The sequence below is a fragment of the Struthio camelus genome, chromosome 7, assembly GCF_040807025.1.
Source record: "Struthio camelus isolate bStrCam1 chromosome 7, bStrCam1.hap1, whole genome shotgun sequence".
NCBI lineage: Eukaryota > Metazoa > Chordata > Aves > Struthioniformes > Struthionidae > Struthio > Struthio camelus.
The window spans coordinates 22,241,082-22,267,393 of record NC_090948.1 but is presented as its reverse complement, the minus strand read 5'-3'; the positions used below and the strand labels follow the sequence as shown (position 1 = coordinate 22,267,393).

General features: G+C 45.1%; 1 protein-coding gene across 2 annotated transcripts in view; it reads right to left on the bottom strand.

Moving 5' to 3' along the window:
* Window positions 1-26,312, bottom strand: part of ANTXRL (ANTXR like) — a 61,560-nt gene that overhangs the window by 13,200 nt on the left and 22,048 nt on the right. For both annotated transcript variants that reach the window (XM_009677879.2, XM_068950213.1), the window contains 8 exons: window positions 23,561-23,659; window positions 21,122-21,191; window positions 19,207-19,285; window positions 14,880-14,975; window positions 13,285-13,323; window positions 10,072-10,170; window positions 8,221-8,388; window positions 6,923-7,003 (listed from right to left, as the gene is read on the bottom strand). In XM_009677879.2, coding sequence (XP_009676174.1) covers window positions 6,923-7,003; window positions 8,221-8,388; window positions 10,072-10,170; window positions 13,285-13,323; window positions 14,880-14,975; window positions 19,207-19,285; window positions 21,122-21,191; window positions 23,561-23,659 — 731 coding nt within the window. The remainder of the gene's footprint in view (window positions 1-6,922; window positions 7,004-8,220; window positions 8,389-10,071; window positions 10,171-13,284; window positions 13,324-14,879; window positions 14,976-19,206; window positions 19,286-21,121; window positions 21,192-23,560; window positions 23,660-26,312) is intronic.

Below are 26,312 nucleotides of genomic sequence, written 5' to 3'. Positions count from 1 at the left end.
CACAGGAAGAAAATAAACAAAAAAAACCAGTTACACGGGTGCTACATGTGTCTCATTTTCACTGAAAGTGACAAACTGAGATCACCTACTGTGGCAGGCACTGTCCCCTGTCTCTTTAATTTTTCAGCAGTTTATGAAGGTAATTGGCTCCAGAAAGGCTAAGCAAAGGGAGAAAAGCCCCAGCACCAGGCAGAGGTCTCTGATGAATGCACTCTGAAGGAGCACAGTGCTGCTTCTCCAGCACCCCCTGTAGCTCTGCCAATTACTACTTGGGCAATTACAACACATCTCCAAGCAAGTGGCAGGGATGCCTATTAAAGGCCTCGGTCTTGAAAAGAAGTAATTAGCATGAGCTCCTAATAGCGCTGGTACGTGGGCAGCTAGCGAGGAGTGACAGGCAGCTGCTGCCATCCCTGTGGGCTGTAGTCAAACTGCTGACCACCTGTGGGCAGCAGCCAGGAAATAATTACTAGTCATTAATAATCTATCTTCTTGGTGTCCCACCTTTCATCTGAGGGATCCCATGTGCTTGGCAGGCATTAATTAAACCTCACAGCTGTAAGAAAGGTTAAGTACTGTGTTCTCATGATTATTCTGCAGTTGGGAAAACTGAGGCACACAGGGGTCAAGGTCAACATTATAGTGACTCCAAATTTGAGGGTGATCCGATCTGCTGAGCACTAACACACACACTAACATAAGAGTGATATCTTTGAAAAGGACCCACAGAATAAGGAACCCAAATACTCATGTTCTCCTGACTACAGGAGACAGCATTTAAAACTCCAGCTTCTGCAACTTATTCAAAGTCACAGAGTGAATCTATGGTGAGGACTTGAATTAACCTAGAATTCCTGGCTCCCAGTATGACCAGGAGTTCCTAGTCCTAAATTTTTGGCTGCGCATCAGCCTTTTTCCCTCCAGTTTCGGGAAAGGAGGAAAAAAAAAAAAAAAAAACCAAGGCTAATGTCATCTTTCAGACTATTGTAAAAAAAATTTGCTTCTAGCCCCCTTCTCAGAGAAGATCTTTGCAAGTGCCTGCTACAGGATAGTACTGGTAAAGCATTGCTTATTTCTAAGTCCCATGGGCATGCAGGATTGTGGTAACAGCAAAATCCAGGTGCATGCTCTCACTCTCTTTGCAGGTAATTTTCAGTGACAAAAAACGAGATCACTTTCTAATGCTTAAAGTAAACAAGAGCAATTCTGCTGGGGGAAAAAAAAAATGTCTTTTTTTTTTAAGCTGAGGTTTTCGGTAAACCAAGCCTCCAAGAATTTCCTGTGAGAGTATGTGCTGAAATGCAAAATGGAACAGATTTGCTGAAAGCAGCAACTAAGCAGATCATTTGAGAGAAGCACCTCACCTTCCTCTCCACACAAATTGGAGCTTTTACAGCTTACTTGTTGGTGTCAGTAACAGCCCCAGTTTTGATCCATGAGGCCAAGAGGAGTGGCTTGAAAGTTCCCTTTTGCAGAGACTGCTGAGAATCTGCCTGAGCCTCTAACTTAGCCTCTCACCCACTCCCCACTAGCTGCTGTGGTTTCTATAGGCTATTTCAATATGTGCAAGAGAGCCACGTACGAGCATTTTCCAAACTCTAGCCTCCACACTAGCCCCCTGCAAGCTCAGAACACCCCTGCACCCCAGAGGTGAGCAGGGAAAAGGTTGTCAATGAGGCTGGTCCTGCTCAACCCACAAATAGCCTTGGCACCACAGCTACTACAAGGCTGTGTTCCTGCAGCTGCACCATCTGAAGGGTTAGGTGTTGAGTGAATTTCTCCTTGGTGACCAGTCTCCTTTATCAAGGATAACTAATAATGCCATACTTCTGTGAAAATGTCAAACGAGACCCCCTCCATCCCATATCAGCACAACCGGTACTGCTTTAAGGAGAGCATACAGAGGAACCAACCACACACTCACTCAGTAGTGGGAGTCTCCTAAATGCATTCCCAGAAGACTGAGGAGCTTTAGTATCTGTCCATGTTCTCTGAGTCTACTCAGGCCAATGTAAAACTCAGACCTGATGCTGCACTTTTCAGCTGAAGAGCCATCATAGGTGAGTGTGTCAAAGCTACCCTTGGTAAGGGAGGACACCAAACAAGAGTGACAGCGGAAGCTCCAAACATAGCAAAGAGAAGGGCCTAGGTAATCTGAGCAACATGCTGCTCACCAAACCATATGGTCCCTCTGATGGGCTCACTGTTGCCGGATGAGCAGAGTCTTACCCACAGAGTTGTCAATCCCTTTATAATACCAACACAGTGACTGTTGGTTCCCTAAGCCCCAATTGCTGGGGGAGGAAGGGAAGAGTAGCAGCCTTAGGATGAACTAGAATTATCCTTAGACCCAACAGCGCAGCAATAGCACAATCCCCTATTAAGGCTTCATCTTTGTACATTACTGCAAGGACCGCAGTCAGTGGCAGAGCTGCTAGCTCTTTTTATCCATTTGCTTCTATGCTGATGCTATTGGACAGCTCAGCAAACAGCAAACCACAAACAGAAGCCTGTCTGGTAATGACGGAGTAGTGCTAAGTGTGTGTTTACCCCCTGCTGTCCCATCCTTGTGGAATAGATGCTCCTGCCATGGATGACCTGCAGAAGTTGAGTGAGTGTGGTCCTCTGGAGCGGGCCAAGGTGGCCAAGAGTTCCTCCCTGTGAACTTGGAGGAGGCCTCTCCTTCCTCCTGCCCTCTGCTCACTCGCAGCACATGAGAAATGGCTGGGGAGGAGCGACCTCAGGTCTCCCACTCCGAAGGTAGGAACTGCTCAAACTCCTTCTCACTACACAGCTGTCCAGCGGACGGCCAGGCTCTGCCTGCACAGGGCTCAGCAGAGCAGCCCAGCTCACCCAGCCACCGCTTGGCACCAGCAGGGTGAACCACGTTCATCTCCCCAGACAGCACCAGCTGTGCGCTGAGGTGACTCTAGAACTCCCTTGCCCAAACTCTGATCCCAGGGACCTACAGACAGGGTAGGCTTCACAATGGGGGTTGGCTCTTACCCTCTACTGACAAACTTATAATAGCCAATGTCAGTAGTGGGGCCATGACATGACGCTGAACGGAGACAAAGAGGAGGAGCTGTCTACAGAGCCAAGCCAGACACTGTGGGCACAGCTCCCAGGAGAAGGGACACCAGAGCTTCTGCTTGCCCAAGTTTCTTTAAATAGCCAGTTCCAAAAAGCATATATGCTAATACAATCCTGAGTAATACCACTGGGTCATCCACCCCAGGATCTCTTTCCTAGCATCTCCCTGATGTGGCCCGGAAAGCACTGGGACCTGCTCAGGCCAGGAAAGGCAGGGGCTCTGAAATTCCTGAATTTTCCCTGCAAGGCACTCACACACTCTTTGGAGTGGGTTGCACCACATTAAGACTCAAAAAATATGAACAGTATCATTTTCAATAGCATTCAGTGACTGGGGGGGAAGAAGCCAGATGTTCTGAGCGCTTGGGGTGGCAATGTTGCATTCCCTGTGTGTTCTGCAGGGCCAAGGAGAAGAGGGCTGGGTTGTGCAGAAAGATGCTAAACAGGTCAGAAGAACATCTAACTGTAACAAAATGAGAGATACCAATGAACCAACTAAAAACATTAACATATTTTGTTTCCCATTAAAAATGTCAAGGGAAAAGGCTTTCTATCAGTATTTTTCATTTCTTTCCGGAAGAAAAAACCCAAATCTAATCCCTCTTTTTCAAATGATAACAAAAATAACACTTTTAGAAATAGCTTTTAAAACAAGTTTTAATATCAAAAAGAATTTTCTTTGTCATATTTCCCTTGCCCCAAAAGCCTTGTGAAAAAAATTTGCTCCCTTTACTACGAATGTTCTTTCACTATAATCTGTATTTACATTATGCAGAAAAAACGGTTTGCCATAATTATCCCCAATGGCTACAAAAAGATAACACAAGCACAGATGAAGTAATTTAAGTGCAAAATAAACATTTCTTTTTTCCAAAAAATGAGGTAAATTATGGAACACACTAGGATAACTCACCAGAGTTAACATTTTCCAGTCCCAGTGAGAAACATCCTGCATCACTGATACTCCTTGCAAATTCAAAAATAATAATTTGACTGATTTCTGGAAATCCAAAATAATAGGAATTTTCTGAGCTACAAACGCAAGCGTCACTCCCAAAACACAACCGTGTGTTCTTTTTGCCTCCTGAGATTTAAGTTTTCCTGAACAACCCAAGATGACTACAAAATTACCTTAAAAACAAACCAAAAACAAAAACAAACAAACAAACAATCTTAAACCAAAATAGAGAATCCCCCCCACTCTTCCAAACCAAAACAAACCCACAAAGCAAAAGCAGCCCACCTCTCCAAGATACCCACACGGTCACTGGCCTCCAGAGGGCCGAGCTTGGGAAGAGCGCCACACACTGGGTATGCCGCGCTCTACTTCCATAACTACGCTCACAAACAAAAATGCCTTTACTGCTGTCAGCACATCTGTACGTGAGTGACCTGGGCTCCTCCTGGGCTGGCACGGTCAGGCTGATGCTTGCCCTGCGCATACCACCCCCCCCCCAGTGCCGGGCCTCCTCCAGCCCCGCGCAGCTGGATTTCCAGGTCTGGAGGTACATACCTCGGGTAGCGTTACAGGTCTAGGGTAACTGCTCATATCACTGACTGCATTTCCCCATTCTTCAGACCAGGAACCACACGCGTGTGTGTGTACACACCTAAGTAGGTATGGCTGTACAGACATATTTACACATTCCACCAGCAAGTGCCTAGCTCAGAAAGGGACAATTTGGGGCTGTGGGATTGCTACTAGAAAAGTCAACCAAACAATGTATAACTTTGCTCTTTTCTGTGTTAGCTTTCTCCATGAAATACAGGACTGTGCTGCCCTTTATTTCCACAACAGAGTGATGGCTAGTCCCTTTCTTGCTTCGCTCTCAATATTCTTTGGCGTTAGCTAGTTTCACAGACCAGGGGACAGAGGTTATCCTATTCTCCTACCCAGTGTGACTCAATAGGTTTCTTTCCGCCCTTTTTCCCAGATGTATGTTTGATTTTCTAATATTCGCCCTAATACAACAATCCTTCAGCTTGGTCTGTTTACATAGCCCCTTTTTAGTCCCTTCTCCTCCCCACAGCAGAGCTGGGAGGAAAGTAACTGAGGATCCCTGTTCGGAGCCAGCCCCCTGCATGTTTCTTGACCGCTCTGACTAACAGAGGCTCTCTTGTGCTCTGCAGCGATAGAAATGTACCAACCAAGCGAGTGAAAGGCAGAGGATAGGTTCATATTATACAATGTTAGTGCTATCAAAATACAGCTGGGCCTAAAGAGCCTATTCAGAAGCTCTAGATCGTGCTTAAAAAGTAAATAAGGTGTCTCGAGCACAGCTGCCTAGGAAAATGCAGCTTAATAAAACAAGTTAAAAGATCGTTTTACAAAGTCACATAGGAAGCTGAGTTTGTTCCCCCAATTCCTTTATACACCAAAAGCAAAATGGAAGACACTTAAATACTGAAGCTGAGGTGCTTGGCTAATAATTAGCCAAATGCCACAGCAGTATTTTGCCAAAAAAGCCAGAGGGATTCAACTCACTTGCCCGAAACGAAGCTGATCAGAGCTACCTTCCAAGTCTGTTATTAAGACAGAAATTCATCCAGCTAGACAAGGCCTGTGCACCACTCTCACCCCAGAAAAGCCCTTTATGACCCCTACTGCTGTAGCTCTGTAACATGGCCCCTTCCCCTGAGAGCAAGAGTAATGAAACGTACGGATTCTGGCCAGAGAGGGGGTATGGAATAGTGGGAGGGAGAAGAATAGCTCCCTCTTTGCTTGATTCTCCTGCTTCAAAGCTCCACTGCAGGAAGCCAAATTTGAAGGTGAAACAGTTCAAAGCAGCAATTCTCAGAGAGTGGTTCCCCCAGAATAACAAAATGCACACAGCTGTAATGGTGCCAGGCTCACATGGGGAAACAGTGAGAGAGCTCCTAACTGAGCTATTGTAAGTAACCCAGAGGCAGAGTGCAGGCAGACATGTGCATAGCTCAGAGAGATGCGGACAAACTCCCTGCCGTTCCCATGAGGAATCCCCTATCACTTTTCATAGACTACTCTTGCAAACAACAACAACAAAAAAAATCATTCCTAATTCTACAGTGAAACTGAAGCCAACGAGACGCTCTAGAAACTACCCTTTGGGAGCCTACAGGCCAGGACTGCCACCTGGCTCCAGCATCTTCCAGGCCACACTCCTGATCTATATTTTGGCCAACAGAATTTATCAAGGCACTAAAAACTCTGCCTAAATACAGGATATAACAGAGAAATGTGGCTCTGCATGGAATTCTGCAGAAACTCTATTCTCTGTTAAATTTGTTAGAATTTGTTTCTTCATCACCTGCACATTTCACTATTTCTCTTATTAGCAACCACTTAACTCTACTGTTAAGTCTGCAAAGTGCTTTTTGCAGTTGGCTAGGAAGGATATTTAGCATTGTGAAACTACTACCATATATTAAAATGAAAACCAAAATAACCCATAAACAAAGAATCCATCCTTTGATTCCCACACATTTGTGCCGAGGAAAGCAAGGCAAAGAACCTATAGTGATGAAAAGATGCTTGTACACTGCTGCAGCTTCCCACTTCTACCCTAGTCTGCTCCAATCATCTCAGTGGAAACGTTCTTGTTGACTTTTTGGGACAAATAGACACCACAGCAAACATTTAAGCTCATTTTGAGATCTCTGGATTTGGTGATAAATTTTTAGCCTTAGGGTAAGATGGAACAAGACAGCTTTACGCGCGCACACACACACACACACACACACAAGCACAACAACAACAAACAAATCAGCAGGGCAGGGGTTGGGAGGCTGGAAGAGCACACTGCTGCTGCTAACAGAGAAGCGACATGACTGCACGTCTGTGACGCCTTACCTTATCCCCCGGCTGCGGTCTCATAAGAGAGACTTGATCATAGCCTCGTCGAACCAGAGCCCATAGCGCATCAAGCTTGCCCTGGAATCAAAAACATATGACATGACCAAAAAGGCTTGAGATAATAACAGAGATTAAATGACAACTGACTTGACCAAACCTTTCTGTATTAAACTGTCTGCATATAACTTGCTGCTGTGCCCTCAGCCCTCTGCATACTGCCTGTCCGGACAGCCAGAGCCAAGCCCCTGGTGGGTAATGTGCACGTGACACACATGGCCAAATCCACCCTGCTTGGGTCACACAAAGGATGACTGTAGCTTCATGTGAACACCCTCCCTAACAGGTACAGTTTGAAAGGTGATATGTTTGCAAAAGGTAAGATAATAAAAATCTGTCTACTGTACTGACTGGAGATGAAACACAGTGTGGATAAACAGCTAAAAGACTACCTACCAAGCTACCCACATAGGCTTTCAAAAGTCACCGGTATTTTCCAGTCAGTAAATGGAAGTACTGCTAAACCTACCTGCAAGGCAGCCAGGGAAGGGGGGGGGGAGGGGAGGGATGGACCCAGCCTTATCCCTGTGTGCATAAAGCACTGGTCTGGGGCGCTGCCACCAGCTTCCTGGTGGAGCATGGCACGTCACTCACGTGGCCTGCACTCGGCCTTTAGCTTCCCTGTCTGCAAGCGGAGATAACAGCACTGCCCTATTTCTCAAGGGTTGTGTGAGGATACATACCTCAGAGACAGGGAGACATCAGATACTATAATGACATGGGAGAAATAAGGATGAAAAAGCACATAGAGGCTGAGTGACTTGCCCAAAATCAAATGCTATGTCTTGTGGCTGAACTGGAAGGGAACAGAACTGAATCCCAACCCAAGGCCGTCATCACAGTGCAAACACAGCAAGGAGGGCAGGCTCCATCTGAACCTCTGTGTGTGCTGTCTTCAATGGGCACTGCCTTGAAACAGGGGCCCCAGTAGATTGCAGTATCATATATCCCAAATTTGTCTGTTCAAAAGTACCCAAAAAGAAGAGGTGAGAATAGGGAGGAAGATCTCTGCTTCCACCCTCCAACCCTTCTGCCACGCTTCCCCCCCCCCATAAGTGATGCACTGCAGGGCCTGGTGAAACAGATGTTCCAGCAAATGGGCAAATTTCAGGGCTCCTGCCCATTTTTCTAAATAGGCTCTCCCCCCGCCACGATAAGACAGGGTGTGCTGAGGTCACAGGATGTAGTAACACACGTGACATGAGAGACGTGCTGTAAAACTGAGGGGTAGACATTACCTTGATTGGTGTGTACCATTTCCGCTGGGAAGGGGGTTTTCTCATGTGAGGCTTTTTTGGCTTGGGTTCCCATGGCTCATATTCCTGCTCTGGCAACTTAATAACAGCATTTTTGGGCTTCTCCAGTTTTGCTCCTTCCTCTGTTGATCCTTTGTCTCCCCATCGCACCTGAAGTCGGGAGAGCATGTTGTAAGTAAAAACACTTCAGCGGTCCCTACCGGCATGTGGTTTTCACAAATATTAACCTAGCACCCAGTAGATGACCCAAATGCTACCGGACATGAAGCCAAATTCATGAAGGCACCAAACTCTCACTGTAATCTGAGAAATGCATTTAAGAGTCAAATATTCTCTCTCAAAATCAGCCTACACTATCAGCATTTGCATTGTCTGGTAACATGAGATCCTGGAGAGAGTCACAACATCCAGGACAGGTTAACCTCCGTTTCCAAGTGAAAGCTGAAGCACTCTGCTCTGGTAGGACACAGCTGTAATATACTTCCCACCGTCTCTTTCAAAAAGAGGGCAGCAGCACTAGTTGAATAAAAGCTGTTTTTACAGCTAGCCCTAAGGAGCTCCTGTTATTTAGTTCAAAAGCGAAAATAAGGTCAGTGGACAAGTATTTGAAAAGCTTCTTAAGAGCTCCAGCCCTCAAACTTGTTGCGCTGCTACTGCTAAAAACAGCTCCTCTAAAGAAGACCTAGCATAACCGCACAAGAGGATGGTAGCTTTATCCTCATATACTATACATTAACTATTTTGTCCTGAAATTCTGCTTTTTGGATCTGACTCAGTCTCAAGGAGACATGTTCCTGCATTCGAGGGCAGCGTATGACCCATGGGGCTGCTCAGCTACTCAGCATCAAGAATGAAATTCTCTAGAGGCAAACGGTGCAGGAGTATTAAAATACAGTATGTCAACCGCAGACTTGCAGAGAAACAACTACTTTCTCTCTGCTAGCCCCAGTTTGGTCCAGATCCTTGTTTGCCTTATACCAGTGTAACTCCCTCAGCTACTCTTTAGATCTAATGGGAGTTTCTGGTGTGACATCCCTGAAAGACACCATTACCTCAGCTGACATAAATGAGTGCCCGTTCCCTGCCTCATAGTTATATTAACCACAGCTGAGAATACTAAACTGATTTATTTTATCTAAACTGATTTATGTTATGCTGACTTACAGGTGTTAGCAGCTGATTACAGCATTATCCACTGGAACACACAAGCCATACGATAGCACAAGGCAAATTTCTTTCACAATAATACCTCACTTCACACATCAAGTCTGGCTTGTGCATGAGTCCCAGGGTAGGATTTGATTTATTGGCCAATGTCACCACGGAGGATCAAAAGTGAAATTTTCCCCAGGCAGATTTTTAGTGCATTAGGAGTTAATGCTCAATTGAAAAATCACTGGTTTTAGTTCTCAAAACCAATTGCTTCCAGCCAGGCACAGAGTTCACTGCACCCTCAAATGCTCAAAATTTGCTTAACTCTGCTTGAGTCAAGAGAACTGGACCCCACTGCACCAGTGAAGGATCTGATCCAGTAAATTAAAACTTCTTTTGGTGCTTATCCCATTTCTGAACTTGTTAATTTGCTCCTGCTAATAACGCTAGACTCAATTATGGACACAAATGATGGCAGCTTCATGTCTGTCTGCTTGGTTGGCAGGTGCAATCAGGTGGACAGGCCCAAATTAAATCCCAGTCTCTATTCCATCAGAGCAGAAACCTTATGTATTGCTAAAGAAATGTATTGCTAACATTTACAATTAAATTTACAATAACATTTACAATTAAATGCTCTGATTTTTACAACAGCAAAAAAAAAAAACCCAAGCCGAATACCTCCATCCTCTTAATTCCACCAACACCTCGGCCTCCGTAATAAGATGCATCCACAGTTGGCCACTTCTTCTTTGGCAATCCATCTTCATCATCTGATTCCTATAGGAAAGACAGGGAGATATTGCTGCTGTTCTCGCATATCCATTATAAATGGCATAAGCTATGGAAAACAAGTGAGCATCCTACGGTCCGATCCTTGGATACTTGGCTTTGTGTATTACACTTTTGTGCTGATAACAAACAAAAGTCTCTTGTCTCTGCAGCTGCAATTTTAACTAGAGAAGCCAAAGAGGATTGCCTGTTCCCCTCTTCAGGCTGCTTTTATTTAGTTAAATATGCATTCAGCTTCAAAATCACAACTGACTTTTAAGGGAAGGCAAAGCAGAGATGAATTGTACATTATTCTGGCTTGCCACTACACTATGCAGAAAACATGGCAATCAGTTTACCCAAAGAAATCATTTATTAATTGTGCTTTCAGAACTTAATGTCACCTAATAGGGAAAAAAGCTACTATTGTGAGTTTTCGAACATGTGCGTCAAGCCCTTTTTCGTGGCAGCTGTAACCAGTTACTCTGCGCTGCTTGATGCTTTGTAGAGACTCGCTCAAGCTGTACAGCTTGGAACTGGGACTGAGACTGGAATATCTCCAAGTTTTCAGGAAGCTCAGATCCAGAGTTTTTGCCCTGCAATTATAAAGACTGCAGATTTTTTTCTGGAACGTGGGAGAGTCTGATTCAGGGTTTTACTTTGGGTTCCTCGTTCTTTTCTTGCTTAGCTAAAAGCTAGCAAACGTTTCTGGTTCGACCACCTTGGGAACACGTCCCCAGCCCCAGAAGCGACTGAAGCTTCGCAGGCTCCCTGGCATTACACCGAGTGAACGCAGCCGATGGCCGCACCATGACGCTCTCCCTGCCGGCCCCAACGATGGCCATAGCTGAGGAAGGGGCCCGGTGAGACTCCTACCATACCACTTCCTTTCCTCATGCTCTTAAGAAAACCAAAAACAACAACCACCCCACCTACACCTCATACACTAATTTGTGTGCTGCTCTTGGACTGGCCACGCACAGTGCCCTCTATTAATTTTCATCAATGTAAGTATGATTCTAGAAATACTTTGCCTGAAATGACCTGGTTTTTCTCTGTGAGAAGAGAAGACAAATCCAAATACTAGAAAAGGGCACAAATTATTATCAGATTACTGGGTGACATTTTTTCCAAAGTCGTCCTATGTGTTTTTATTAGAATGTGAAAAGAATTGAGAGTCCAAAAGCCAATAACAACTTTAAAAAAATGCTTTTTTTATTATTACTTAACTGTTAGATTATGCTATGGAGAAAAGGTATCTCCATAAGTTATTCAGTGACATCTGATCTCTCAGTTCATGGGTCAATTCCTCCAACACATTCTTTAATATGACCAGGCAAGACTAGAGTTGATAATTCCATTACTGGTAAGGGGGCAGGAGGTTTAAAGCCAGGAAAATATACATTATTAGGAAGGCATGAATTTGTTTTGGAGGAGCATAAAAAAAAATAAACAACCCCATTTTTTCCCATTTTGTGCCACTTTTAAGACAGTGTCTCGTGAATTACATCAACTGCCTTATTTAATTTGTGGTTCACTTCATTGTGAACTTAAGCACTATTTATAATACCCTGCCTCTTCCATGGGCTATAATATAAATTTCAAGTCTTCACATCTAACAACCTTTGCTGCTGACAAGCCCAACCGTAGCAGTCTGTCCGACAGCATACAGTTAACAGGGATGGCTTATACTTGTCCATTCAAAAATGAATTTATACCAAGTGTTCTCTACACTGAACGCATACAGCCACATACAGAATATCAACAGCCACCACATAGATTTTTAAAAATGATGGAAAGCTAATGATTGTGGTTTAGAACAAGTGGTTTTTTTGTTTTTGTTTGTTTGTTTGTTTTTTTAAGATAACTACATTCAGTTTAATAATAGCAATATCAGACTACATTAGCGAAAGGGAAGGTTGCAGTATCCTAGGAGGCTAGTGTTATATATAATAAAGCAACCATCCATAGTGGAAAAGACATGGCCAAGTAAATGGATGGATAACATCTGTATTCTGTGTTATTTCTGGAAGCTTAAATGCTGTCAAAGAGACTGTGAGCTGACTTAAAATCTCTGCTGACGAGAACAATCCCAAAGCATCTGGGAATTCTGCTCCACGGGCGTGAGGCACTCTGAAACCTCCCTCAAACACTGTATGGCTGCAATTGCATGCTTCACGACAACACTAATCACCCACAAAGAGGTATGATTTTTGGTGCATATTCTACAGCAAAATTGTCACAGTACTGCTGCCCAGGATAAACAACAGGATCACAGAGACAGTAGTGGTGGCCTCTGGCAACCTCAAAACAGCAGCTGTGGTTGCCTCCTGATATTCATGCCAAGTTACAGCAAGTTAGCAGCAAACTTTAAACTTCTCTTGTGGGTTAGGCAAGTATTTTTCCATCGGTTAACTGTCTGCGTCTGGGAAAGGAATACAGGCAGGCGTGAGTTTACTCTGGAGATACATTTGTTACTATTGCTTTTATCAAAATAGCACAGTGATACCTCTGCCAAGGTTTAAGGCCCCTGCGTGTTACTGTCCCAAAAAGCTAAATACTACCCTGCCTCAAAGAAGCTCAAAGCTTAGGTGAAGAAAGGCTGAATGTCCTGCCAAAAGGTCACTCTGCAGCAGAAGCGCAGCCAGGGCAGGCTCCCGTCTCCCACTCCTGCACCAAAGCCACAGGACTGTGGCTTTCGTCGCCCTTTGTTCCAGCCACCAGGCTCCATCCCTCGTTCCTGACCCAGGCAAAGCTCCTGCTGAGAGCACGGCAGCTTTACCAGAGGAGGGATGGCCTCCAGCACGCTGGTTTTACTGTGTTTTCAAGAAACAAAGGTTTTCACACGCACCTACTTGATGTGCAGCAGAAGGAACAAAATACCATACGAACTGCAGGGCTGTGAACTTCTGAGTTATGTAACTATTTTCTCTGTGGATGGAAATAGTCTCACTATATGCATATACAGTAGCCAGAAGGCAGAAATAACTGTCCTGGCCCAAGAGACTTCCTCTCACTGCCTTCAAGGTGTCATTATGACACCTACAGCACTGACCTTCCTGGGCAGAATCATACACTACAGCGGCTGCAGACACTGTGACAGCTCAAAAATAGCATACTTACAGGCTCTGGAGGTGGTGGTGGAGGCGGCTCCTTGATCACCTGGGATACATAACGAATAGGATAAATTTGAGTTAATGGCAGGGTTCACCCATTTCTCAGCGCTGCATCCTCTCCGCTTCCCCACTCACTTCACAGACCGGTTGCCCTGCTCCGCCTCTGCACATTCAATCCTTCCATTAGTCCCACTCCTTTTCAACAAGCATAAAATAAATGTAGACAAGAAGCTAAATCTACACATTGAACTACCCAATTAATCAAGAAGCACCTCATTAAGTAGCTTCATATTCTGGGAGCTCTGCCTTAAATATGCCGTTTGATTATCAAGCTAGTACAAAATATTCACTCAATCTGCAGCTTCCAAGAATTAAAAAAAAACCCAGCTCTTGTATCTAAAAAGGGCAATAACAACATATGCACATATTATTAGCACTATGCTCTTCCTCAGCAGATTTCAAAGCCTGTTCTGTAGGAGCTACAGAAACTCAGGCCAAGCTCAGGCAGCGGCAGGAAGAAGGACAGAAGCATGTCAAGGCTCTCTCGCACGTGCAATCCAATCACCTCCACCATGACACATATTGATTTCATTTACTATTCCCTTCTGCAAACACCGGACTTGACTGTGCAAAGCATCAATCCTGTGAGAAGCCTCACTGAAATGATTGTGATCACTCATGGCACACAGCAGCATGAAATCTGAACAGAGGCAGCAGACTAGTTACTCACACTGATATCAATGTTCGTGTTAGTAAAGAGATCAGGGCTCAAGGCCTATCAGCTGCTAACTGGCCTCTGTGAGGTGCCCAGAACTTTTAACTCCACATATAATCCTATGACTTGAATGCTTAACAAATAATGTGAAAGCAATAGCATTTTACAGATGTTTTTAAAAAGGCCCAAAGAAATTGCAGCATGTGACTCGTGATGATATTTAAGCATCAGTTCACCCTATGGTGCAAATTTCAAATTATCTAGATAGCTGATTTCTTTGTCAATAACAGCAGGTGTACTTAGCACCCTACACTACACTGACATATAAGATTTAGATCTTGTCTGTGTGGCATAACGAAATGCAATACAGAATCCATGGCACCCTGCAGACTCAAGCCACTTTGTCCAGTGCTATGCGAAGAAATGAGAAGCAGCATGATAGGTTTTGCTTCTTGCTAAAAGTAAGGTAACAACTCCCACGTCTTGGGTTCAGCACTACACTGTTGCAGCTACCTGACATCCGATTACGGAGCAGCTTGACTGACAACAGCTTCTCTTCATAACTTTCTGCTACTCACTGGAGACTTGTCCACAAGCTCCAAATGGCCAGTCTTTTAACAATATCTGCATGCTGAAAACCCTGCCTGAAATCACTTAAAACTTACACTTCTCAGTCATTGTCAAAATCACTTAGACTTTGTAACTTTCAAAAAATCTGGACCACAGTGACTTAAACAAGTGCTTTAAGCACTTCACTGTATCAGGGCCTTACAACAGACACACACACCAAAAAAACCCTAAGTTAACTGCTCAGTCCAGCACTTTAACTCAGGCCTTAGGCAGAGAAGAGAAGAAACAAAGTCAAATGAATAAAATTCTGTACTTACCACTGTGCAGCAAAGAGGCCAGAACCACCAAAGAGCAGCCAGAGCCAGCAGCAGAAAGAGAATCAGGAGAGCAATGAAAAGGATCGTCCCAGTCAGCTGCAAACAAGACGATTACTCAACACATCCAAAAACAAACAAACAAAAAAAAACAAGGCAGGTGCCCTTAAGTCACACAATTAAGGTGAACCATGTTTTCCTCTCTGTGAGTTTGCAGGTAGATTGTGCAGTCAAACACCACTATCGCTAGGGTCACATCAGTATCTAGTGCCACCAACCTGTATCTGAAGCTGTGATTCAGGGAAGCACCTCCTGTTAGCAAAGGAATTTACGGTATGCCTATAGCCCTCTAGATTCAAGGGTCCTAAACTTGTATATGAGCCATTCCCAAATCAGGGCTGACAGGTCCCTTAATATTGTCCAAGGGGCATTTCAAGCCACGTGGTCACAGACTCTCAAGTGTGCAGAGTAACCCTTCATTGCTAGAGATGCAAAACATACAAATGCTGATACTCAAATCATGGGCATGGTGGAGCACGTTAGCATGTCAACCTCACACAGCAGAGCAAGCTCATCAGCTCAGCCTCATCAGCTCACAAACCTCTCCGCACTGCATCGCGACCCAAACTGCGTACGCAAACCCAAACTGAATGCTTACGCACACCAGTTTGTAATGCTGCTGATTCCTGGGTAACCTTGCCTGGAACTGGTTCCGTTTTTTTTATACCACGCTGTAGTCATGGCTTTAACCTTTCCTAATCCTTATAATCCATTTCCCTGCAGAGAACAGTAGGACTCTAGGACCAGGTGGTCAGTGTCTACACTCACAACTGAGTCCAGATTTTATTTTAAAAGATTTTATTTCAAAAATAGCCTCTGTAACACTTGAGATTAGCTTTTCAGGGTAGCCAGGCAACAAAAGAAGACCTGAGCTTTGATTTTCCTGGGTAAATCTTAATGGATTCTTTCCCACCTGGAACATTTCATGTCAATGTGTTCAAAAGATGTGCTGACTCTGGGTATCGCCCTGACAACTAGAGTAAAGTAGGTGTTCATATGCTGCTTGGCAGCAGAACACAGTGAACACACAGCTTTTTGGAAAATTAAACATTTGAAACGGAGGTAGAGCAGTAGGCTGGGACATGCAGTTTCCCTGGACTGCACTGGACTCTGGGTGATGTTAAGATTAGCTCCCACGCTCCAGCCATTTCATTTATATTGTCAAAAGAAAACTCTTCAACAGCGGATTTTCCGAGTTTGAGAAGAGGTTCATTTCAGCAGCAGGGGTAGCAGAGAACAGGAAAAACAGGATAGCAAACTGGAGAATGGCCTGGGACTGGGAAGAGGTAAAAACAGCTTGAAGAAAGGTCTGTGAATCAGGCTACAGGGAATAGCCCACTGGCTAGGAAGAAAGCTATGAGAGATTTTGGAATAAGGATAGGTGGAAGGATGGGTAGAAAGAAAGCAAATTCCAAGGAAGATTTATGGAGGATACAGTCCATGAGATTCACCTTGTTAAATCTGAAAACTACTTGCTGAATTCCCATCAGACAACACAAATTCATGCTTAGCTCCTCCTTATAACAGCAGTTCCCCTTATTGGTCCAAGTGGATCTGTTTCCCCCTCAGATAGAGAAGAGACTGAGAGTGAAAAGATAGTACCAGCTGACCAGAGTTTTGCAAAGTCTGGGTGAGATCCTGAGTGACTGACTGGAGTGGTACCTAGTTCTTCCTCAGGCCAGATCTCAGAGCTGTCGGTATTGACACATTCAACATGTGACCAATACAGTCAGGGTTGTTACCCCCTCTTCTACCCACACAGGCCAGAATCCCGCACGTCCACAGCACAGCATCACCTCTCTGCTGCTCTGTGACTTCTTGTTACAGATGCAACAAATTGACCCATTCTGGGATGTGCTGTCTAGCTCACCTCACTCATCTGGTCATGGAGCTGAGAAAGCCGAGGTGGAGCCCTGCGACTTGTGCACAGCCTCCTGCTCCATGGAGTCCTGTGAGAAGACACTGCCCAGCTGCAGCTCAGTACTGCAACCCCCCTTTCTGTCCCTCCCATGCCCTCATGCAGTGCTAATGTATCTGGAAAGCAGACGCTTGGGAGATGTGAATTCCTGGTGAAGTCAGTTTGTTGAGAAAAGGCTGAGTTAAAAAAAAAAAAAATCAAGCTGAACTTTAGGACATATTCCTGCCCTCCTTTAAAAACAAATCCAAGCACAGCGCTGATGCTGTATATGAACAGCAGATGCACATATCACCACTACTGTTACTCCAAACAGACATTACCTGCTTGTTTTGTAGTCTTTATTCCCAGGAGTTGCTTTTCCCATGCTAAGTGCTCGTATAAATTGCTGAGACGTTTGCCCACAGCAGCCTAGCAGCTGCTGGCAACCGTAAGCTAAAAAGTCCTCTTCCAACGATCAAGTACACACAGCGTTGTAGTGAAACTGGACTTAGAAAAGGAAACAGCAGGCTTCATGCAGCTGAGCAGCAATGAGCACAGGAATTACACAGGAGTAAAGTCAGGAGAAGATACTCACTGTAAAAAAAGGACAGAAGAGCCAGCTGGGGAGCAGAGTGGAGCAGGCCAGCTGCCTGCCGCTCACAGAAAAGCAAATAGGAGAGAAAAGGAAACGGAGGGAGTCTCTAAAACAAAAAGAGCAGAATGTGAGAGATTAAGGACAAACTTGGAAACCGAGCTGCCAACCTCCCCGTCTGTGGGATGTGACTGGAGCGAGCCACCCTGGTTTGTACAGCTGAGAATCAGGCCCCTTGCCTCTTTCATATTCAATCTACAAGAGCTGGTCAAAAGTTGTGCCGGATTGACAGGATTGGAGATTGGATTTCTCTCTTTATCCCAAGGCAACTGTGATGAAAGCCTCCTCCATCCACGCTCTGGCCTGTAGGGACCCCAACTAGGGCTAAGACTTCAGTCCCCATTAGAAATAAATGATGTATGGGTAACTGAATGCACCAGTTAACACTTGTGTTTCACTGCAGACTAAAAAGGTTTCATTGTACCTAAGGTAGAAGAGGGCTGTAAAATGTGAAAATGTCAGTTTTCTGTGTAGAAAACTTGGAGGAAGAATTTATAAAATCAGGTGAAGCAGTAAAAACATCTCTGATAAATTCCGAGTCCCCATACCCTGGACTGTTTCAATCTAGTGTGACATTTCCCAGCTTCATTGCTGGAAACATCAGAAAATCAAATTTGCAAGTTACCATTGCTGTCTTTTTATCCTCATTCTTGCCCTTCTGCTCTGCAGCTGTCAAAAAGGGCAACAGTGACTACAAACCAGTATGACAGCATTTCGTGTAGGCTACAAAAATCCTTTTAATAAAAAAGCTCAACTTTGATACAAAATGCTTGGCATTAGGTACTTTGGCAAGCTTTTTGTAGTCCATACGCACAGGGCCAAATCTTCCGGTACTAATAAATGATAACGTAATGATGCTAACTCACACCAGCTACGGGTGTCACCTATTCTTAGCCCAAGGCAAGGAAGATGACTGCTTATCTACAAATAGCCAGCTTCTTCATATTGATTATTTGATTCTAAAACCAGATTTTGTTACAGGATCACCTCTAGCTGTCGATCCCTGACCCTCTTCCTGGGCCTAGGTTGTCTTTTGACATCACCTCAGAGCAACACGTGTCACAGCCATCACTTCCCCCCAGCAGCACGCACTCCCTTGGCTAGGCTGTAGGATGGCCCATTAACAAGAAGCTCATCCCAGGATCTGAGGCTTTGAACTCCTCTGAGTCTTCCCCCATGACAGCAAGAGAAGCAACCACCTCCTGCCATTAAAACTGCAAAAACACCTTACAGCGGAGGCAAACTGAGGAGGTCTAAGAACCAATGCTGTAAGCTCCGAGCAAAAAATAACCATGACAGTTGAGAGGCTCTTGCATGCTATGACCCTCCTGCATCCAAGCCCTAACAGTTACATCTTCCACCTTAGATCCCATAGTGGATCCTAATGCTCTACAGGGTGCTGCTTCCTGACGCTCATCCCCTGGTTTTCACGGATTCCCTTCTAGTAACATCCTAGATGTGAAGATCTCTCTTCCCTGGGACAGGAATAGGCAGGGAATCTTTGGTTGTAATTGCTTATTCAATAATCCATCCATCATCAATAATAATTTAATCTTAACCGGCTCTAGTTATTTTTCAAAGGTTTCCTAGGATCCAGTCAATAACTCTGATGCAGAAGCCGTAGAGAGCTCATGCTCTTTCAAGAAGGTTTTGCCTGAAGAGCAGCCGTCTCTTTCCAAGATCTCATGGTTTCTCTGTCAAGCCCCATTGCAATTACTTACACATTGTGTGCTGGTGATGCTGACAGAGCTGGAGATGAATGTTAGCCCGTTGTTCATGCTGACTTGTAGGAAAACCACCCTAAAGCACAAACAGACACACTTATTTTTAGTGTCATCTTTATAACCATTGTTCCCTTTATTCCAGCTGTGTTTTAGCCATTGGCTCATGAACACGCATGGGTAACATGTCCTGCTGAGTCAAGGCAGTTTCATGGCTCCAGGTGCTTACCTGCCTTTGTCTCTTTGCTTGCCCAGGAGCCAGCCTTTTTATGTTGGCTTAATTGAGCTGGGGCATACGCTCTTTTTAAAACAGGCTTCATCCCACCTGGGGCAAAGGGCACTAGGACAGTGAGTCATAATGTAGTCTCAGACATTTGCAATACTAGCCTAGATAGCACAAGAAACTTCTTTAAGGTTTTGCTTCCCCCCGACAAGCCCACCTTCTGCAGCTTAAAGAGACAGACTGTGTTTCCTTTTATAACCAGGTAAAGCCAGAGTACCTCCGCAGAGGTCAGGGAAGAACACTGAAATGTCAGTGAAATTAAAGCATAATCTGGCTCCAGTCATTCTCCAGTATTATAGAAGGGGCCTGAGAATTTACACCACCCTGGCAGCTGTTCTAAGCTGTCTCTTTGTGGCTTTACTTAAACTTTCCTCCCTACAATTACCTACAAGTACAGCATTCCCACCTCACCCTCAATACATATGTAAGCACCCAGAAGACCAAAGATCACCATGGTGGAAGTCAGGGCCTTGTGCCATCTCACTCAGGAGTCTGGGAGATTAAAACAGCTGAAAAATGCCAATACTAGCAAGAGCAGAGCAAGGCAAAAAACAGGAAATAACATCTACAACAGCAGCAAAGGAATTTAAATCAAGTATCTCTTTTCTTTTTAATCAAAATGAAGAGTTTGCTTAGAATTCAATCAACTTTTGGTCTGAAAAATGGGAGCAAGGAACACAGGAGAAATCACATGTGTGCATTCAAAATTCTTCTTCCCATTTTCCCCATTAGCATCCAGAACATACTCCTCCTGACTTTTCTTATTACTCTAGTTTCTCCAAGTCAATTCAAAGCTGACAGCCTCAGAACACCACCTGGACTGGACCAGACCTGGATAGGACTTCCAAGATGTCCTATCAGGAAATCTCTTCCAGGTGGAGCTCGGAAGTTGTGGAGATGCAGCACAGTAACACCTTGCTGCATTGCAGTTCTTGCTGCAGATTTGAAGCCCTGGGCAGGATGCAACAGAAGGGGCAATCCTAACATCCACCAGCATCCATTAAAGCAGAATGAGATGCACAGCAACACATTGCAGACATCTGCATCTCTACAGACAGTAAGACATGGTCACAAGGAAGCAAGGATGATTGTGGCCCAGTTGATGTGGGACTTTAAGTTTTTAAGACCATCTTTTTCCTCCTTTAGCTACAATAATATATGTGGCTGCAATACTCCCCACAACCCCCCAGGGAACCACATACACAGGTATTGACCCCCTCCACCTCTTGCATGGTGTGCCCTGTCCAGCACTGCTCCACTGAGGGTACTAGACTGGCTGAGAGCACCAGAGAGCTTTAAAAAAACAAAAACAAAAAAACAAAACAAAAAACCCCCACACCGGCACCACAGCACCATTCATGCCAGCTTCACTCTCAGCACTGCATGGTCACAATATGGGGACGTGAACCAAAAGGGCCTTTGATTAAGCTGTGCCAAAGACCCAGCCCAGCGTGGGGCTATTCTTTCTCATACCAGGAGGGGATTTGGCACATAAGGGATAGCTCTATTCCTATCACAAGTAAGTCTTCTTAGTTGGGCACTTTGGGCAAAACTCTGAGCCTCTGGCTTAGTAACGACTTCCTCATCTAGAAATCCCCTCTCTCTTAACATTTGCTGGAAAACAATACTTACTGTCCAGCATCTTCTATCACTGGGGCAGGACAAAGCAAATAAGTATCATGAACAACGGTCGGCTTTTCATCTGAAAAGAAATGAAAATTACTGTCAGGGATGTAAAGCAGAAAATGTCTCAAGCAGGCCACCCCTTGGAGAAGTACTGACCTCAGTGAGGGCCACAGATGAATTCAGCATATGGGCAAGGGTCAGCATTACCCAGTGGTACCGGTTACTCAAAGTTGGCTTCAAAATGGCTGATAACTGCTGTCAGGGACAGCAATATTCTTCCATTTCCTAGCTGTGGTATTTCTAGCCTGCTAATGTTATACTGGTATCAACAGGAACAGTTATCCCAGTACTTGGCTCTGTAACACTCCTCTTGTCTATCTGAAAAGTGCACCTAAACTTTACTCATATCAAATACTCTGACCCCAGGGGTGGCTCAAGACTTCTCAGACACACAGGCAAAATTGCACTCTATACACCTCCAAATACATGCAAAAAGAGGAGAGACAAAGGCTGAGTTGTCTGTGCCCAGAGAAAAGGAAGGACACAGAAGGGGAGAAGCTAAAGTGGAGAGACCAGGGAGGAAAAGCCATAGAGGGTCATACATGGGAGACAGGCAGAGTGGGGCTAGGACTGCTGTTACCACAAGGACCCATCCTGCAGTAGCTGCTGCCTCTCCCATTCCCAGATTTCCCTCTGCAGCAGCAGTGCCTGCAACCAGTCCTGTTTTCCAGGGGGCCGGTATAGGCAGAGCCAAAAGCAAGGCAATGGGTGCTTTGCTACCTCCTTGCATTCTGCTGCTCCAAGGGTCAGCAGTGCTTACCCTTGCTATTGCTTTCTAAACTCACATCCACAAAGGCGAATCCCCAGAACGCAGAGGGGAGGTCCTGCAATGGTCTTCCGTTGTACCTTTTAGTGGTACATCCCACTAGAAGTGTGTGGTTGAGGTATGAGAGCAGAGCAGGTCACTGCTGTGACTACAGCTGAGCTCTGAATGGCCCAGCAAAGCAGCTAAGGTACATGTCCAGAGAAAGACAGTGAGGAGTCAACCCAGCCAGCAGGTCCACAAGAGTCCACCCTATGTGAATTTAGGGTGGGTAAAAACTATTAGCTTATGTGTACTTGATTATTTTTCCCTGAACAGAAAGAGCAGTCAAGTCTCAAGTCAGGTAAATTCAAGCAACAAAACATAAGAGTTCTCCCTTGCTGCTTCGTGCTTCACCCACCCAACCACACATGAAGACAAAACTAATTTCTACATCTTCATCCCTGCTAAAGCAGGGAAGTTATACTGGTGAATTTAGGGCCAACCTGGGGGCAAAAAGTTGGCCAGCACAGATTAGTCTCTCATCATAATTTTAGATTGCAGCTGTTGCAGACCTAATCCAAGGAAAACAAAGCATGGACAAGATGTGGACTCAGGGTAGTTTTCCTCTTCTGTACTTTCAAATGCAGGTCAGCCCTAGCACTCCCCATACAAAATCCAGTCAAGGTGCCTTTAGAATAGGGACAACGAAGAAAAAGCCTGAAGTCTGGCTACCTGGTAAACCACAAGAAACAAACCTCTGGCAGAGGGCATCTGTAACTGGAATGAGAATGAGACCACCAGAGTTTATTTAATGTAGCCTCCGTGTAGGCAGCCAGGATAGGAAATGAAGGAGCAATTCATATGCTCCTTCTTGAAAGTGAATTCACTGCTAGGGAAGGCACCAGACTGACCGCGACAGCGTATAAAAGCCCCTACTGTGCTCAGCCAACAAGGGTAGCGTATACAGAAAAAGAGCAAAGTTCCCCTCCCCACACCGTGCTTTACCCTGCCAGACATACACTGCTACTTGGGAATAAGAGACTGCTGAAAAATTCGACACTCAATCTTTTTTGGCCTTTCAGTCCTTTGCCTGGCTGCTGAGACACCAAACAAAAGCCTCTGTTTAGCACAGCAGCTTCAGTGAGTGTCCGCGTTACAAGCTCCCTATGATGAGACCAGGGACTTGCGTCACAGAGCAACTGACCAGGCACAGAAGGGCCCTGCTCTATGGCGAGCATCTCCTGACTCAGTTTGAATATATCACCAGAAGATCATAACAGTATTGTTTGTTTTTTTTTAAACTGGTGATAAACAAGGGAATAGGGAGCGATTTTATTCCTCCCCCTTAAAACCTGATACCCAGTCCCCACTGGCTGTATCCATCACCCATCTGAACCATTACAATAAGGCCACAACTCACTGTGCAACAGAATGTCCCCCATAAGCCCTCACAAAGCAACGCCCACAGGCCGCAGGATTGAACAGGGATGGAATTCAAGCTTCTGCTAGGCATAGTTTCCTACCCAGCTCCCCCACATCCAGTGCAATGTTGCATCCCCACCTTGGGTGGGAGGTGGGCTGTGTCCCACGAGGTGACATCACCGCATGGGGCACTAGCTCTCACCAGCTTGGAAACTTACTGATAGTAAGGCTGTCATTGAGCTTGAAGCTGCAGAGTACCTGGTCGATATTTCTTGCGTGATAAAAGCCATTGCCTCTTACCACAACTTGAAAGGATTCTGTAAGGATAAATAAGAAAGAGTTATGAAAAAAAGCTAACTTTATCCCTCTAACATAGCATTTCTTTCCAGAGTGATCCGAAATACAATGTGACTATGGCTGCTTTCTGCCCAATGTCCAAATGAAAAGATTCATACTGATTCTCACAATATGCAACAGCAATGGCCCAGAGTGCCGTAGTAGTGCTGGCACTTCAGAGTAGCATTCGTCTCAAGGTTGCTCCTACAGCATCTCACAGGGCCTCAGCACCTTAATTAAAGATGGCATGGTAATACTGTGAGCCTAACTCGGCTCATGTCATCTCATGGTTCCTCCTCTGCTTTCAGGCCAGACACCCTTGCTAACCATGCACACCAATCTTCTCCCTAATCTCCCTGGCAGGATCTCAGCAGGAGCTCATTCTGGAAAACAAAGAGAAAGTTGGACCCCCCCCCCCCCCACACACACACACCTCCTGGTGAATCAGAGAGGAAGGCTTTGCATCTGGTACCAGCCCTAGGGTAACACAATCTTTGCCCATGCAACAGCTGAGCCAGTGCACGTCAGTGCTAACATCTGCTGCACGTGGGAGTCACTAAGGAATTAGGAGCTGCCATTTTCTTCATGCTCTTCCTTTGTGGTCCCTATCCCAGAGGCAGAAACAACCCAAGGCACAGGAAGAGACCTGGCACATCAGACCTGCTCCAGCTGCCCACTGGCCAGAGAACAAGTGCTTGCTCAGCTGCTCCCAAATTTCTGCTGCCTCGGCCCTGATCAGGGAAGGGGGACACCTGGGATTTCTGTTGTTACTATGATAAGGAACTGCAATTTGTTCACTCAAGCAGCAAAAGCCTCCTCAGACTTTTCAGACAAGCTTTCAATAGTTTTTCTATTGATAAAGCAGTTTGACACCTGGGAAGGCCAATCTGGGAATGTCAGAATCTCAGAAGTGAGATCCCAGCTGCACATCCCCTCCCTCTGCTGCCACCGCTGACCGTGCTATTGTACAATGATCTTGTTCACGCACCTGAAAAATAACCCTCTGTTGCCAGCGAGATTGGTAAGGTTATCTGGCTGGTTGAACACCTGCTAGGAATAGAAACGCGCAGGTGGAGGGAGCGGGTAGAGACATTACAAGTGGTGGTAGCACCAGCTGAGTTATGTCAATTATGAAGCCACACTTGCAGTCCATGTAGTCAAGATACATAAGAAGTGGGAAAGGTAATTTAAGAAAGAAGATAGAAGAAGATATTAAGAAACCTGACTTGTTTCTCAGCTTCTTTACAGTGAACTTTGAAAACTGTATGAATAACATTTCTCCTTAGTTCTCTGATAGCAGAACAATACAGCCATCTGCCACTCCTCCCGTTGTATTATGCAGAGGTGATCCTGACACAGCGTTACAGTTGCCATCCCGTACAGCCACAGGAGAAGGCCTCCTCTTGTAGCCAGCCCAGAACTGCCAAGCCGGACACAAGAGGTAGCTGGAGGGGGAAGAGGCAATGGGAATTTCCTTCTAGGTCACCAAATACAGCACAGCTGCTACACTGACCACAGAGCTATCATCTTCAATGCAGGCAGGTGGAAAGACACATTATGAATTTGTCCTTTTTTGAATCTCTCTCCCATGCTACATGCAAGAAGCCAGCTGAGACCCCACACCACACAGCAAGACAAAGCCAAAAACAGGCTACACTCTTATACAGAAATCCTATACTGTAGCTGAATGCAGTTCCTCCACAGGGCTCACTTCTGAGCAGCATTTGAGGCCTGACTCTCTTCTCACATCAATTAAACACCAGCACAATACCCTGGGAATAGTTAATCTTCAAGTTACAGAGATGAAAATTGGAATAAACTGCAGAGAAATTCTCAACTAGCAACAGCTAAAACTACAAACAAGTCCACATGCATTATCACTTATACGCAGGCCAAAACACTATAAATGAGAGGAAAACAACTCTGGTAGGATTGAGGGGAGCAGTACCTAATTTATAGTGACATAAGGGAGAGCTAGCTCTTGACATCATTTCATATGATGCCCTGCCATAGAATTTGTATGCTTTGGATGAAGGACTGTTACTGGATAACACAATATGAGGCCCAAAGGTGTATGAAATACATATTAAGCTTAGTCTGCCTGCTCTGCACAGTCAAGTTACTGCAAGGCAAGTTAACATGAGGATGTGAAGCGCTGCTTTAACTTTTCCATACAAACAGCTTGTTCTTGCCAAAAACATAGTCTCACTACATCAAAGTCTAATGCAACTTAGCACTCAGGGCAAACAGGGCATGGGCATGCGCAAGAGAAGATGTGATCAAGCCCTGGAAACCCACGCTCCAGTTTTCCTCTTGGTAACTTGTCCTTAGAGCAACGCTCTGAAGCAGCGGAGGCTGCAGGGAAGGGGGGGTATCTGAAAAGATAGTTTGGGAGGGAAAAAGAAAACGTCTGCTGCAGTGCATATTAAAGTGAAACACATGCTTTGGCACTTTGCTGAAGACGGACGAGCGGATTCAAGACCTCAATGAGCATGCCAAGAGCCAAGTGCGCAAAACTAATATCAAAATTTGGCCCGTTTATTAAGGGAAGGGTCATACTTCCTGGTTCCCATTGGGGGGAGGGGTGTGCACTTCTTTAAACAAATAAAAGTGGATTGTATGGCAAACTCGGCT